The sequence below is a fragment of the Python bivittatus genome, unplaced genomic scaffold, assembly GCF_059951505.1.
Source record: "Python bivittatus isolate LINGU-HERP-01145 unplaced genomic scaffold, Pbiv_v1 ctg000340_np1212, whole genome shotgun sequence".
Lineage (NCBI taxonomy): Eukaryota > Metazoa > Chordata > Lepidosauria > Squamata > Pythonidae > Python > Python bivittatus.
Window position 1 is genome coordinate 12,612,828 of NW_028277056.1, and position 14,281 is coordinate 12,627,108.

Consider the following 14,281-nt stretch of genomic DNA (forward strand, 5'->3'; position numbering starts at 1 on the left):
CCATCTTTTTTGCTTCCTAGGGGCTAATCAGAGTGCCAGCACCTTGTCAATATGCCAGCAAGCTGACATTTTTGGTCAGCCAGAGCATCCATAGAGAGCCTAGCCTAGAACTTGCAGACAAGCTTTTCTATTTGTGAAGATGCTAGAGAAGGAACAGCAGTGAAGAAGATTTTGGCTTTGAAGAAAAAGCACTGTCTTCGCTTTTGGGGCTGCTTCAGTTCCAGAAAGAGGAGGTGTAGCATTTCCTTGCCTCCACCTCAGTAACCCTGGAGTAAAAACCTGATGGTTTGTTGTATGTTTTAATGAGAATTTTTTTGTATGAAATTCTCCGTTATTTCAAGTTGTTTATTCTCATAAGTAAAGATTTAAGATTGTGCAACTATCTTAGAAAAAATATTTTAGAAAACTATTTTGTAGCTTAGTTACTTTTATTACTAATACGTTTTAATAAAACATACCTTTAATCCCAGATTATTTTTATTGGCTGAACAATGCTTGAGCATAATTTATTATCAATATTAATACTTTATTTTATTTCTCATGTTGCATATAAAAGAGTCTTCCTGAGGTAGGTGCCCTCCAGGCGCGTTGGGCTTCAGGTATTATAACATTTTATTTTTTTTAATTATCTTAATACATCAAATAAAACAACAAAATATATGGAGATATACATAACTGTGACAACAATATGATGTAAGTTTAACATTTAAAAAAGAAAAACACTTTTTAAAACACCATAAAAACGCCATTTTATTTTATAAGGTATTTAAATGATTGCATAATATCTAACTAGCCCTTCCCAGATTAGGGAAGACTGATATAAATGATGCATAATACATAAAATAAAAGAAGTTAGAGTTCCCCTCTGCTAGGAAAGAGTTACAGGCACTAGGCTAACACAAGAGTCGAGCCTAACATGAGGCATAACTGTGTGCCTCAATAGATTTTCTTTTGACATTTCACCTTGAAGTAAAATCTGGAAATGAAAAGCAGAACAGTTTTTCTTTCCCTATGAAATATACTGGAAGATTGCTTGTACAGAAAGAAGGAAGACTTAATTACAAAATAACCCCTCTTAAATAGTGAGTTCAGAACATCAATTTTGAACCAAGTCAGTATATTTATCAGCTTATATGTTAGCTCTAGCATTTGCTTTTTCAAGGTTCTGAAAAAATTATCCAAAACATCAAGTTTCATTTCATATTAAAACAGGCAATATTGGCTTTCTGATCCTATTCTTACTGGGCCATTCCAAAGCTCTTAGGATACATCCAAGCAACATATTTCAGTAATCCTTAGAACAATTCCTGTAAGGTAAATCAATAAGTTAATAAAAGGGTTATTCCATCCCAAAGGAAAAAAAAGATGAAAGCTGAGAAGATGGAAGCCAATTTACACCTAGCATCTTTTCTTTCTTATGCACTAGATTTAAAAACAGTGTTCACGGAACCTGCTAAATATAATGTGGTTGGATTGGTGCGATGTGAATTCAACCAAAAGCAGTTTATTGAATAAGCAATATTAGAAACCTAGCTTTTTTTTAGAGAACGAAGGGACAGCATCTAGAGATAGGTATCGTCCATTGTTTAACTTCAATGTGTTCTCTTTACAATGCCAGTCCACAGAGGATCTATCCTGTGTAAATATCCTTTTAGTTTTCTCCCTTTTTATGGTTGTGAGGATTCTCCACCATGCTGTGATAAAATGTCAGAATTAACAAAAGAGTGGACAGTCATCCAAGAATTGATATCCAAGTTCTATGAATAGATCACAGGGAATGCTAGTGATTTGATTTAACTGCTTAGAAGTTAAAATAAGATTCTATTTGGCTCATTGCTTTGGGATAAAACCTGAAATACTTCCTTGTGTCCAAGCAAGTGTAAAAGAACCTAGAGCTGACATTTGAAGAAGGTATGAGAAAGCCATTTGCGGTGGAGGGCTTGGAGAAAAGACTACAAAGTCCTGAGATAGAGGGAAGTGTGAGAAAGAAACTCAAAATAGCCCTGCCTTGATTTTCTTTAGTATAAGATGGGACAGAGAAAAACATGGAAAGGCCTTTTCTTTCCTGCTGTTATTAAGAAATTTTTAAAAAATGTGTCAATTTCTACTTTCAAGCACCTAGATATTTACCAGGGAATCCAGTTGTCTTCTGTCCCTCTAGCTGTAATGGCCACAGCAGGCAATCTTAGAAAGTCATTTCTCACTTGCCAACGGTAAAATGCAAGGCCATATTTCCACAATGGGTAAGCTAAACAGTGCCAGCTCCAGCTGATTTGCAAAGCTAGGAAGAGGGGGGTGACCTAGACCACCTATGTTATAGATCTAGAAGGCAAATTAGAAATAACTACAGGTAGTCCTCACTTAACGACCACAATTGGGACTGGCTATCCCATCACTAAGCGATGTGGTTGTTAAGTGAGACATCAAGTGTCCGCAACAGACTCATGACTTCACTTCTGCCGCAGTCAAGTGAATCACCCACGATCATTAAGACATCACATGACTGTGACTTGTGATTTTACTGCTGGCTTTTCGATTGACTTTGCTTATTGGACGCTGGCTATGAAGTGTGGAAATGGCAATCGTGTGACTGTGGAACACTGCAATGGTCGTAAGTGCAAGGACCAATCATAAAGTTACTTTTTCAGCACTGTTGTAACTTCAAACAGTCACTAAACAGGGCAGTTGTTAAGCAAGGACTACCTGTAATTTGAGAGGTAGAGAAGACAGTGACCTGACCATCTAGGTACTAAGTATTGATGATGGTTCCCCAGGTGAGTATTGATAACTACCTTGATTTTTCCTTCTGAAGATTGGTCAACAAGTGATCCTTACTAAGTTGACCCTTAATTCTGATTTAAAGCTAATTTCTTTTGGCAAAAGTAAAGTTTCTTTCCTTAACCCAAGACTCTCTGTTGGATCGCAGCTTCCGTCTTCCCCCATCACACTTTCTGTGGACCTGGGATTTATACTGCAGGACCTATGAAAGGTTCAGTTTCGGAGACTGCAGCTTTGCAGTGGATGATGGGAGCCTAGATAGGTGACGGGTTAGGAAATTGTCCTCTGCCGCACCCTGAATATTGATGACCCAGCCATAGTAATAGAACAGGAAAGGAAATGGATACTGAACATTGGATGTGTTTGAACCTCTCTCAGCATTTTCTCATCTTTGAAGGATTTAAACAATTGGTGCTTTTGTCTGTTCTGTCTTTCCACATGCACCGCAGTGGTTAAGTTCTCTAAAGTTAATTATATGATTCTGGACAGGGAATGTATACATCAGATTGTCCCAGCAATTCACAGTGCCAGTTGGAAGTCTTGAAAAAGTCTTCTGACATTCTTTAAAAGTGCAGGAACACAGAATTCCTGCCTTCTCCCTTTGCAGGGCTTAAGCAAGTCCAGGCAACAGCCACATACTTTTGAAAGAGTCATCACCGGATGAGAAGCAAAGAATTTGCAAAGGGACGAACCTTGGGCTTCTTGAACAATCCAGAAGAGGCTCTGAAACGTGCAGGTAAGACATTTTCCCCTTTGTACTGGGGCTTTTATTACAAGGGTTTCTTCTTGGTTTGATTGAGACGGCATTAGTTATTCTTGCAGAAAAGAACAATCTGAGAAAAGTTCAGCTTTGCTTTCCAAATGGCAACTCTTGGAAGAAAATACTCAGAGAAAATAGTCTTTTGTAAAATTCCTACTGGAGGAAAAAAAAATGGCTTGATGACCTTGAATACTTGTGCCCAGGCTGGGACTGGGATCTTTGGTTGGCACCTAAATATTCCCTGGCAACTTCTTTTTTTTTTGCTGTATCCCCATGATGTTTCCTTCATCTCGTCCCCAGCCCATGAGTGAGATTGCCTTCAGTCTCCCTTGGCTATACTGCTGTTTATGTTGCATTTCCGTCATTCTTCCAGCCTTGTCCAGGAGCAGCCTCAAAGCATTCAAAATCTTTGTTACCCATGACCTTGGAAGGAAGTCAGGAGAAGGGCAGTGACTGGAACAGAGTCAGTAAAGGCAGGATAGGGATTGGCAGTGGGGACAATCTATTTCATGCGGATGCCATTTCCTACCAACACAAGGATGGGTGGAGAGCAATTCAGCTAAGCAGAGGGAAAAGGCCCTTAAAGTGCTATGATCATGTTTTTTTTCATTTGCTTCAGAACTGAGTGCAGATTTTGGTTGGATGCAGGAACGAGAGAAAGAGAAAGAGAGAAACAGCCTTCCTATATATACACCAAGTGAAACACTTACAAGGATCCTGCCATTTCATCTGTGTTTAATGTCAGGAATATCATTATTGTAATTATAGCAATTGGTTGATCAATCAATTCAATGAATTGTTTGAACCATTTTTTTTATTAAGTAAAAGAGTAGTTGTTTATTATGATTTCTTGGATTTATACCCTGCCTTTCATTCAGGAGCTCAAGGCAATGTATATAATGTTCCTGTTTTTCCTCATAACAACCCCCTACCCTTAGAAAAAAATAGACAACTATTTTGATCCATGAGAAAGGAAAACAACCCACATGAAAGATGGGTAACAGTGTCTCCTCTATCAAGATGCTTGCTGTAATAACCTTTATAAATCCCCAATCCACTATTTGGCAATACTTTCTTAAAAAGTAAAGTCTCCTTGGAATTGTTCTCCGCTTCTGATGATCCATGGGGCTATCCAGATGATATTTGTGGCAATAGCATGGAAGTCCTTCACCTTCTTTGAGGAAGGTTGATTTTTTTTTAATTTGTAGTGTAGCTCATAGCCCTGGTACTTCCTGATAATCTTCCATCCAAGTTCTTCCAAGCACAACCCCACTTAGCTTCCAAGCCAAGACCAAGTCAGCCATTTCCTGGCCCCGATAAGACTTCAACCAAATGCTTTTCCATTATTTTGGTTGATCTTAATAAAAACAATACCAAGTGTGTTATCTGGAATTTATTAAGAACTTCACTGGGCATGTGCCTTATTAAAGAGAGGCATTTCCATCTAAGAGAGACAAAAGAGAATACTTCTTCTAAGATTGTGCTTACTTAGGGATTTAAATCCTGATTCCTTCCCTTGCCTGAAAAGATTACTTATATTTTTCCAGTTTACAAGTACATACTGGATGGGATGTTTTGTGACAGGCAACCTATAACTCCAAAGTTTGTTGGATGGGAAATAGGAGTTCTGATATTTTCCTTTCTTCTTGATGATTCTTTTAAAACTTTCCATACAAAACATACAGAGGGAAGAGAAAATATCCACAGTGGCTTATAAGTCACATAGACTGGGATTCCAGCCTGAAGTTGGAAGTCTTAGGAACCAGAGGACACTCTGATACACCTCTGGGATCCTCAGAATTGGACCCAACTCTCAACAGAAATTATTTTCCTCCACCAATGGAGATTTCAGTAGGTGTAGATTTCTTCAGACCTTGAGTGTTCTCCCACTACAGAAATCTTGTGGTATTCAGGAACATCTGAAAGGAGTTTTAAAAAAAATCAAGGTGGCCACAACCACACAGTTGAAGCCCCACCCCCTTTTAATGTGTTTTGCAAGTAAAAAAAAGGGGTGGGGCTTCAACTTTCATCTTGACTTTTTTGACCCCTGCTGTAGTTTCCCCTGAAGGACTCACTCTAAATTAAAGACTAGAATTTGATTTCTTTTTCTACTAGGAAATTGATTTTTAAGAATTCTACTTGGCCAGTTTCCAGGAAATTCCTTTAGTTTTCACCATATGAAATTTAACTGAATGCCCATATTTGCACATAATACTAAGTTGGGAATCCTACTTTAATAAATCACAGGGTCTACATTCATTCATCACGTTAAGCCAGAGTTTATTGGCTATCCAATTCCAGAGTCCACTGGAGTTGGGTGGCCAATAAATTTAAAATAATAATAATAATAATAATAATTATTATTATTATTATTATTATTTCTTACAATAATGGTTTGCTGAACAATAGCATGGTTTACAAATAACTTTAAGTCATAAACTTGAGTTTACAAAATCATAGTGACTAAGTTTCAAATAACTAGTTAGGCATCTTGTGTGGAATCAAACTTGCTTCCTTGTGTTATTTAGTTAGTGTTCACCATTATGTACCCAGTGAAAGTACAGACATCATTTGCAGTTAGGGTCTTTGAGTTTCCAGTTTGAAGATACATCTTTTTTTAAAGTTAATAACTGGGAATGGAACTGCATGCATGTCAGAACAAGAAAAAATGTATACTGTGATTGGCATGGCATTCATGTATCATGTACAAACTTGTGACTCTTTTTGTATTAATTTAGCAATTTATAAAAAGGGAAAGGATAACTAGACTTGGCTATTTTGAAACATCTCCTAGAAACAATGTTGTGCTTGGATTCCCTACTTTGTGCTGAAGAGATTTAACTATAGGTTAAATTCCCCCACTCCCCCTTACCTTGCCATCTTTTTTGGCTGCAGAAATGTTATTTTATGAGAGCTCCGCATTCAGGCTTCAATCATCACTAAATGTTAATGAAGGTTTCTAATGATGGTGAGTGTAGCTCACTTCTCTATATGTGTGAGAGGTTCTGTGGTGCCAGCTTATCTAAACTTGGTTCCTGTTGGAAGGTAGATAAAAGGGTGAAATCCTTGACTTTTGGAGATTTCACAGACATATCCTGATAGATTTTTTGCAACAATATGGACAACTTCCAGGATGGTTTTTTCAACTTCCTGATCTAGTCTATAGCCCTAAATTTCCTGTGGTCTCCCACCCAAGCCCTCAATATGTTTTTTTCTCTCTTCATGTTGAGAATAGCTATCCCAATTTTGCTATCCATTATCCATGAAAGTTGGTTATGCTGGCTGAGATTGATGGGAGGCATAGTACAACCACACCTGTAGGGTCACACTTTCTCCGTTCAATGACAACCCCCCCTTTTTTTTAAATATTTATTCACAGCATTTGTCAAAACAAAATAACAATTTGAAAGGTAAACAATTATAGGAGTTGATAGGCTGAAATATGTGCTGAATTGGTAGGAGGTGAAAATATAATCTTCTGAATAGCTGTTGTAAGGGATGTGCGCTAAAGAGTTGCTGGTTGCCCAATGTGAGTAATTAAGTAGTTGCTGAGTAAGCAGAGGCTGTATGAAATATATAAAGCAGACATATTCTAGGGAATGAGTAAATGTACAAGGAAGAGAATGGTTAGAGAAGTCCAAACAGGTCTTGACTTTAAGGAACACTAAAACTGAGCATAGGTACCTTAGACTTTGAAACACACACACACATAAATATATACATAACCATTAAACATCTACTACATGTTTACTGCACTTTGTAGAGCAAATAACAAGTGCAGAAAATGTAGTAGATGTGGTAAGATACAGTAAGCAAAAGAAATTGGAGGCAGGCGATATGAAAGGACATCTAAATGTAGTTTACACCAACACCATTCCCTATACCTTTTCATCCTTGCTTCCATTATATCCACACATTGATTCATATACCGTACTGCCTTTTTTGCCTTTGAATTTCTTAATAAACTTAGATCAATATTAAGAAAGAACCCAGGGGAGGAGAAGCTAAAGGGAAAAGGAGCTCAAAAGCACAATTGCAAATGATTCCAAGGAGGAGAAAAAAATGGCTAACAACAGAAAAAGACAATATGGCTTCCAAAAGACCTTAATGAAGATCTGAAAATAGAAAGTGATACATATAGGAAATGGAAAGAGAGCCAAGTCTCCAAGGAAGAGGACAGAGGGCAACCTCGAACTAATGTCAGTAAAGTGAAAGTTGGGATTAGTGAAGGATGCTAAGAATAACAAAAAAACCTTCTTTAGCTTTGCTTAAAATGAAGTCAGAACAAACTTCCCAAAAGTAGTTGAGCAGTGTTTCTTAACCTTGACAACTTTAAGGTGTGTGGACTTGAACTCCCAGAATTACCCAGCCAGTCATGCTGGCTGGGGAATTCTGGGAGTTGAAGTCCACACACCTTAAAGTTGTCAAGGTTAAGAAACAGTGCAGTTGAGCAGTGGAATGGATTATGCGGAAAAATGATGGCCTGCACTTCATTGAATGGGTTCAAACTCAGGCTGGACAGATATCTCCTTGGGATGGTTTAATTGGGATTCCTGCCTGAGCAGGATTTAGTGGCCTCAACAGTTCTTTCCAAGTGAAGATTGGAGCTGGTAGTTAAATAAAAATATTTTTAAGTAAAATGTAAAAATATCTTTGCACATGGATGAGTGTGCTTAAACCAAAGCAGCTGTATACCTCAATAACTATATTTCTGCCCCCTCCCCATGAAAATTCAACACAGCATAAGCAAGGAAGAACAGCATGTTCAATGCGAGCAGATTGTAAGGACCGTGATGCTGAAAATGAATGAAAAAGCACAGTCTTCTTCTACTATGAGAGAATCAGCTCTTGAATTCTTGCAGACAAAAAATCCTGCCACCATTGACAGCAATTGGTGTCCCAGCAGCTAAATGTGAGATCTGCAAACATGGGGGCACATCCTATAAATCTGCCTTGGGTGGGCTGGTCTCGGCCTATCACTTCCTTTTTTCTGACAATACGTGAAACTAGCTGAATTCCCAAAGACTGAAAAAAAATTCTGCCACAGCAGCTGTTCTCATCCAGAGAATACAACAGAGAGTTTTAAACTGGAAACATTCTAAGTAAAAAGCTCAGCTGGCCTCTTTTCTTTGGCATATAGTTCTTAAAGACGAGAGATTTTAGTGAAAAAAACATTGGGATAATAATTCATACACTGCAGTCATTTTTGTACGCAGGAAACAAAGCGAGGGGAGAACAAAAGGGAAGGAAGGGAAATAATCAGAAGGTAGGGGAGGAAAAAGAAGGAAGGATAATGTGGCCCCTCAACTAATTAATTTGTTAATTAACCAAAACTTATTTGATTTCTTTAAAAAGGTGACCCGTTTTACTTTATTTCAAACAGTTCCAAGTCCATGAATACTGCATAGCATCTGAGAAAGGACCCTTATTTCAAGCTCAAGTTAGACAGCTTTTTCCAAGCAGGTGTCCACTGCCACATTTACCAATGCCTCAAATTAACTGGTAGCACCTAACCAACCAGAGCTGTTCCCCAAAAGCTAAGCAGGCTCAGACCCAGTCCACACTCAGATGAGAGACAGCTATGAAATCCCAAGGCAGTAAGCTAGGCTGGGAAAGGGGGTAGGGGGTGGGGGTGGGTGTGAGGGATCCCTTGGCAAACCACCACTCATGTTTCTTAGTGTCCATGGACAACCCTTGAGGGATTGGAAACAGTGGAATGAAAATGAGATTCAAAATATTGGAAACAAGGCCAAGATAGAGTGCGGGATAGGACAGAGGTCAAAGAAGTTATGTAGGGTATAGTAAAGGATGAGGATATTTTAATGGCATGGGACATTTTTGCATGTTTTTGCAAAATGCATGAGGGTTTCTAAATATACTGTTTTGGAAATTCCCACAGTGTAAGAAAGGTTACATTGGGTAGTGTACTGGGCTGATAAAAGCCATAAAGTTTAATGCCCTTAACCCTTCAGAAAGCAGCTGGATTCCTGCAAAATTCCAACAGTTTCGGCTTGCTGCTGAAATTGTCTGTAAACAAAAGCACATGAACCTTTCTTCCTTTCCATTTAAGCCATGTTCCTGTAATTTCTTGCTGTCTGCTAGGATTTGGTTTAATGCATTTTTGTTGGAGAGGGCGAGGGAAACTGGTTTGTGAATCCTTGGCAGGCATCTCACATGCAGCAACAAAGCCAGAGCCATTTGTGACCACACTTGAAATATTCAGCTGGAGAAGAGCCGGTGATTTCATGTCTGTAGGATTTAGATCAGGGAGGGACTGGCGGCTGGCAAGTTGACAGAATAGAGAAATTGTGGGCAAATGAACTTCTTTTAGCTGAGGACAGTTGGAAGTACCCTATTCTAGTTCTAGATATGATTGCTAGTTCTGAGCATCTTCAACAAAAATATTTTCACTGGAATGCAAGAAGCCGTCTTTGATTACATGAGACCAGTGTTTCAACCAGCTGAGCACTGTGGAGAGTAGCTGGGCTCATCCATCACACTACGCCATGGTTTGTTTTAATCACACTTTGTTGAATAATGTACTATGGCTAGCATCATAAAAACCCATGAACCTTGTTTTACAATCCACAGTGGCAGGGTTCAAGCAATATGCTGAAGTTTTACATCTCTTTGGAACTGACTGTCTATCTGACGGATCTTGTGCTGTTGCCTGTTTTATGAAGTTGATCTAATTTAAGTCTGACTCTCTTTGAGATTATTTGAAATTGCAGCAAAACTGACATTTTCCTTTGTTGCCGTGAATGTGCAGAGCTTGTGGCCAGTTCATTTTCCGTCTGGTAAAAACTTCTGCCTTATCCTACCTCCTGTTTTCTTGTTTTCTTTTGTCCCCCCACCAAAGTCTACCACTCTGTATCTGATAGTCTTCAGTATATTTAGAATTTATTTCCCCTTGGTCCAGTCCAGATACTGTAGCAACATGCAACCATGGTCAAAGCTATTGGGGAAAACACCCAGCTGCAAAATCGCTGACCTGCTATCAATTTTGCTGTCACAACTCACAGGGGCTTTAAAATACAACAAAGGAAAGGTGACAGGGCAGCTGGGAAGCCTTTGGAGGATTTCAGCGTTTTTATTTTAAGTTTTTTTAAAAAATGTATCAAATTTTGCAGACCAAAATTCTGTGTAAAACAGCAGACAGCAAACATGTAACAAGCTAAAACATTAAAAGACAAAAGCCACAACTTCTGACTTAGAACAGTCTATTAGAACTTAATTGTACCCAGAATTTCTTTACAGCAATTGTGTTGCTTATTATTAATTTCCTGGAAATGCTGGACTATCCGAGCCACAGTATCTGCAGTGAAGAAGTACTTTGCTGTAGAGGTTTTAGGAGCATTACCTTCACATAGATTTATTATCTCTAGAGTTTGTGTTCAGGGATGAAGACCACTTCTATGATCTTCCTTCCCAGAATCTAACATCATTAAGTGGCTGAAATAGATTACTTAATGAGAGTGATTCATCACTTACTGTAATGTGTTCCCTGGGTAAGAATAAGATTTCAATCTTCTGTTACTTTGAAGCTTTTTTCAGGCTTAGAGGACCAGAGTGAGTTATTTTTTTCCTTTCCCCCATCTGGACTGGGAAGCTTAGAAAGTATCAGTTGTTACAGTGCCCTGGCAATTCAGTTATTCCACTGTCAAGGATGTTTATCAAGCAGAAAAGGAGATAAAGATACACAAATACGTGAGTCAGGGAATTGAAGACTTGGAGGAATGGAAGTCAGTTGCTGTTTGGATGCCATGACAGGCAATACAAGCCAACAAACCAAAACAGTAGGACTTCTTCTCATAGTGGCCTGCCATCCATCCACCCACCCACCCATCCAGTTCACACACATATATGTACTGAAAAAAACATGGATTTGGAATGAGGAAATAGCAATTTATATTGTTTCCCTTTTGGTGGAGTGGGGTTAGAAATATTTTGATACTCTGTGACTCAGGGCTGGATTCTTTTTGCTCACACTTATTGGTCAACTAGAGGAGAAAAGGGTGAGCCCTGATTGGCACACGATATTGGCAAACACAATCATAGGTCAGTTATTATTATGGATTTAGAAAGAATTGCAGAACCCATGTCCTTCAGGCTTTCCCTACTTGTTTAAACCCTGCATACCACAGCTGAGGTCTGGAAGGTGTCAAGTGCTGACAGATGGCCCATTGCTGAGCAGCAAGCAGCTAAAAACAGTTGCTTTGAGGAGGATCAAAGCCCATGAGGTATAGTTGCTGCAGACATCTTTCCCCAACATTTCACTAGGGTTGCTTTTGCCCACTCTTTCTCACTGTACTTCGGTCCCACCTGCACTGATATGTAAGAAGGAAAACACACTGGAAGACTGAAAATAGGGACTTCGATAGCACATCCCAGGCTGTTCATCCTCTGTAACATAATGATGGCTTCTTGGAGATAGTTGGTTAGGATTTATCAACATTGCAGCTTAGGACTACTAGATCTGAGGTGGAAAACTCTGATTCCACCTTTAATGATGCTGCTGAGTTACAGTTTTCTATGTCAATAGCATCATGAACTGCTCAGAACCTTATATTGCCATATGGATGGATGGATGGATGGATGGATGTGTATGTGTGTGTGTGTATAATTTTCAGAAGCTGACTTTATTTTAAACAGCTCTATATCTTCTCTCTTTTGCCACTGAATGTTTAACATAATGCCTATTAACCCTAAGAAAACAAATTTACATTCCTTTTTTCCCCTTTTAATAAAATTTTATTTATTTATCTCTTGTGAGATTAGTCTCTTCACATGGGAGGAGGGGCTTATTTCCCTAGTCACATGCCTCAACATTACAGGGACAAGACATTATACAATACATTTCCCTTTTATTTACCAATAAAACACATAGGCAGTGGGAGCCCTAACTCTAGGGTTGTGGGGGTAGACACCAGGTAGAGGATTTTATCCTAGCCTCCTCCCATTTTTTTCTTTCCTGTATTTATTATAACTTCTGATGAAGAGTTCTGGAGAAGTCAAAATGTTGCACTTTAACTTTACTTTATAATGGTGTTGTCTGGGTGTTTTGAAAGATTGAAGGCAAAAGGAGAAAAGGACGGCAGAGGATGAGATGGTTAGATAGCATCACTGAAGCAATGAGCATGAAACTGAGCAAACTCAGGGAGGCAGTGAAGGACAGGAAGGCCTGGCGCAATATGGTTCATGGGGTCACGAAGAGTCGGACACGACTTAACGACTAAACAACTGGGTGTTTTAAAATAGAAATGTATGTCATTTTTAAAATGTCTGTCACTCACATTTTAATTAATTCTGTGGCATACAGTGCCTTTGTACAAATGATAAAAAGGTTCCTGTTCCTCAAATAATTTTTAAGTTAGTGAATGATTTATTTCCCAATATAACAATGATAGCAAACATAAAGTCATTCTGTACAAATTATACAAATCAAATTATTGAACAAATCATAATGGAACATTCAAATTTTAATCACAGTGATTAGAATAAGTACTAAGGTACTAAAATAATTTGTTTTAAAATGCAGTAGTGACACATCTTGCTTTCATGGAAATGACATTCTTTATGACAATTCCAATGCTCGCTTACTCCAATATCTATAGAAATGTTGTTTCAGGCAATGGAACAGCAGCTTACATTTGTAAAGATTTTCCCCTCTAAACTCCCCAGATACTTCATCCTAAGAGGAATTACTACATTCACACCAAAATTCTGAAGTTCAGTTCTTTAACTCATTGGCTTTCCCCAATTAAGCCCAATATAGGGTATATTTCTGTTTTCTAGAAGTAGTAATTTAAGGAGTATTCTTAAACAAAAGCCAGTGTGGTAGAGTGATTAAGTGGTTGGCCCAGTTTTACTCCAGATGTAGCCACAAAAATTTACTGGGTGACTTTGGGGTAGGCATTCTCTTTACCAATCCAGCTGTCTGTATTTTTCAGGGTGTAAGGTAATAGTCAACATGACCATTAAACAGATATTTTTCCAGTTTTCTTGTGGGCCAATGTATGTTTACGGTTCATATTACGAAGTATTTACATTTTAAGAGAAATTAAGTGACTAGGATTTTATAGAAATGTACCTCAGCCTTCTCGGCTATATGGACAGTACAGAGTAAAAATGTACAATGCAGTGGAGAATACAAGGTTTATCCTGCAGCGTTGGCAATGACATATTGAAAATTAAGAAATGTTAGATTGCAGGTGCAAGATTATAGAATCAACTTTAAATACACATTATGGCCTTTGAGGGACCATAGAGAGAAGCAGTGGCTTTATAACAGCTATGAGAGCTTGCCAACGGTAATATATTTTTGACAACTGCCTCTTCACACATTTATTTTATGAGGAGAAAATAATAAGGGGGCACTAAAACTGAATCCAGCAGTCACTGTCCTACTCACTAAATGAAGAACAGGAGGAATGGAGAAATGGGGAATATGTGTGATGATTTGCAGATGATCTATTATGTGAATGGCCACCTTGCATATGTGGTGCCCTTGGGCATTGTGCCACAGGAACAGGGGTCTGCAGCAGCCTTGATACCTAGACAGCACTTAGCTTACAACGCATATGGATAGCTCATGGGCTGTTTGTGGTTCTTAGCTGCTTTGTGCCTATGTTGGCATAATATACTAACCCATGGTTGTTTGAACCATGATGTATTGAATTAACTCACTTGCTCACAAAGACTTAACCATAACCTAACTATATTAGGCATCCATATTTTATGCTA

At 38.5% G+C, this 14,281-nt stretch overlaps 2 protein-coding genes across 6 annotated transcripts in view; both read left to right on the top strand.

Annotated features, from left to right (window-relative positions):
* The window catches only part of PIWIL4 (piwi like RNA-mediated gene silencing 4), a 46,749-nt gene extending 46,285 nt beyond the window's left edge, over window positions 1-464 (top strand). For all 4 annotated transcript variants that reach the window (XM_088140585.1, XM_088140588.1, XM_088140589.1 and 1 more), the window contains exon 21: window positions 21-464. In XM_088140585.1, the coding sequence (XP_087996711.1) occupies window positions 21-137 (117 nt within the window). In that variant the 3' untranslated portion in view covers window positions 138-464. The remainder of the gene's footprint in view (window positions 1-20) is intronic.
* Window positions 465-2,422: 1,958 nt separating this feature from the next.
* The window catches only part of AMOTL1 (angiomotin like 1), an 83,723-nt gene continuing 71,864 nt past the window's right edge, over window positions 2,423-14,281 (top strand). For both annotated transcript variants that reach the window (XR_015796084.1, XM_088140590.1), the window contains exon 1: window positions 2,423-3,514. The gene's annotated coding sequence lies outside the window, so the exon portion shown is untranslated. The remainder of the gene's footprint in view (window positions 3,515-14,281) is intronic.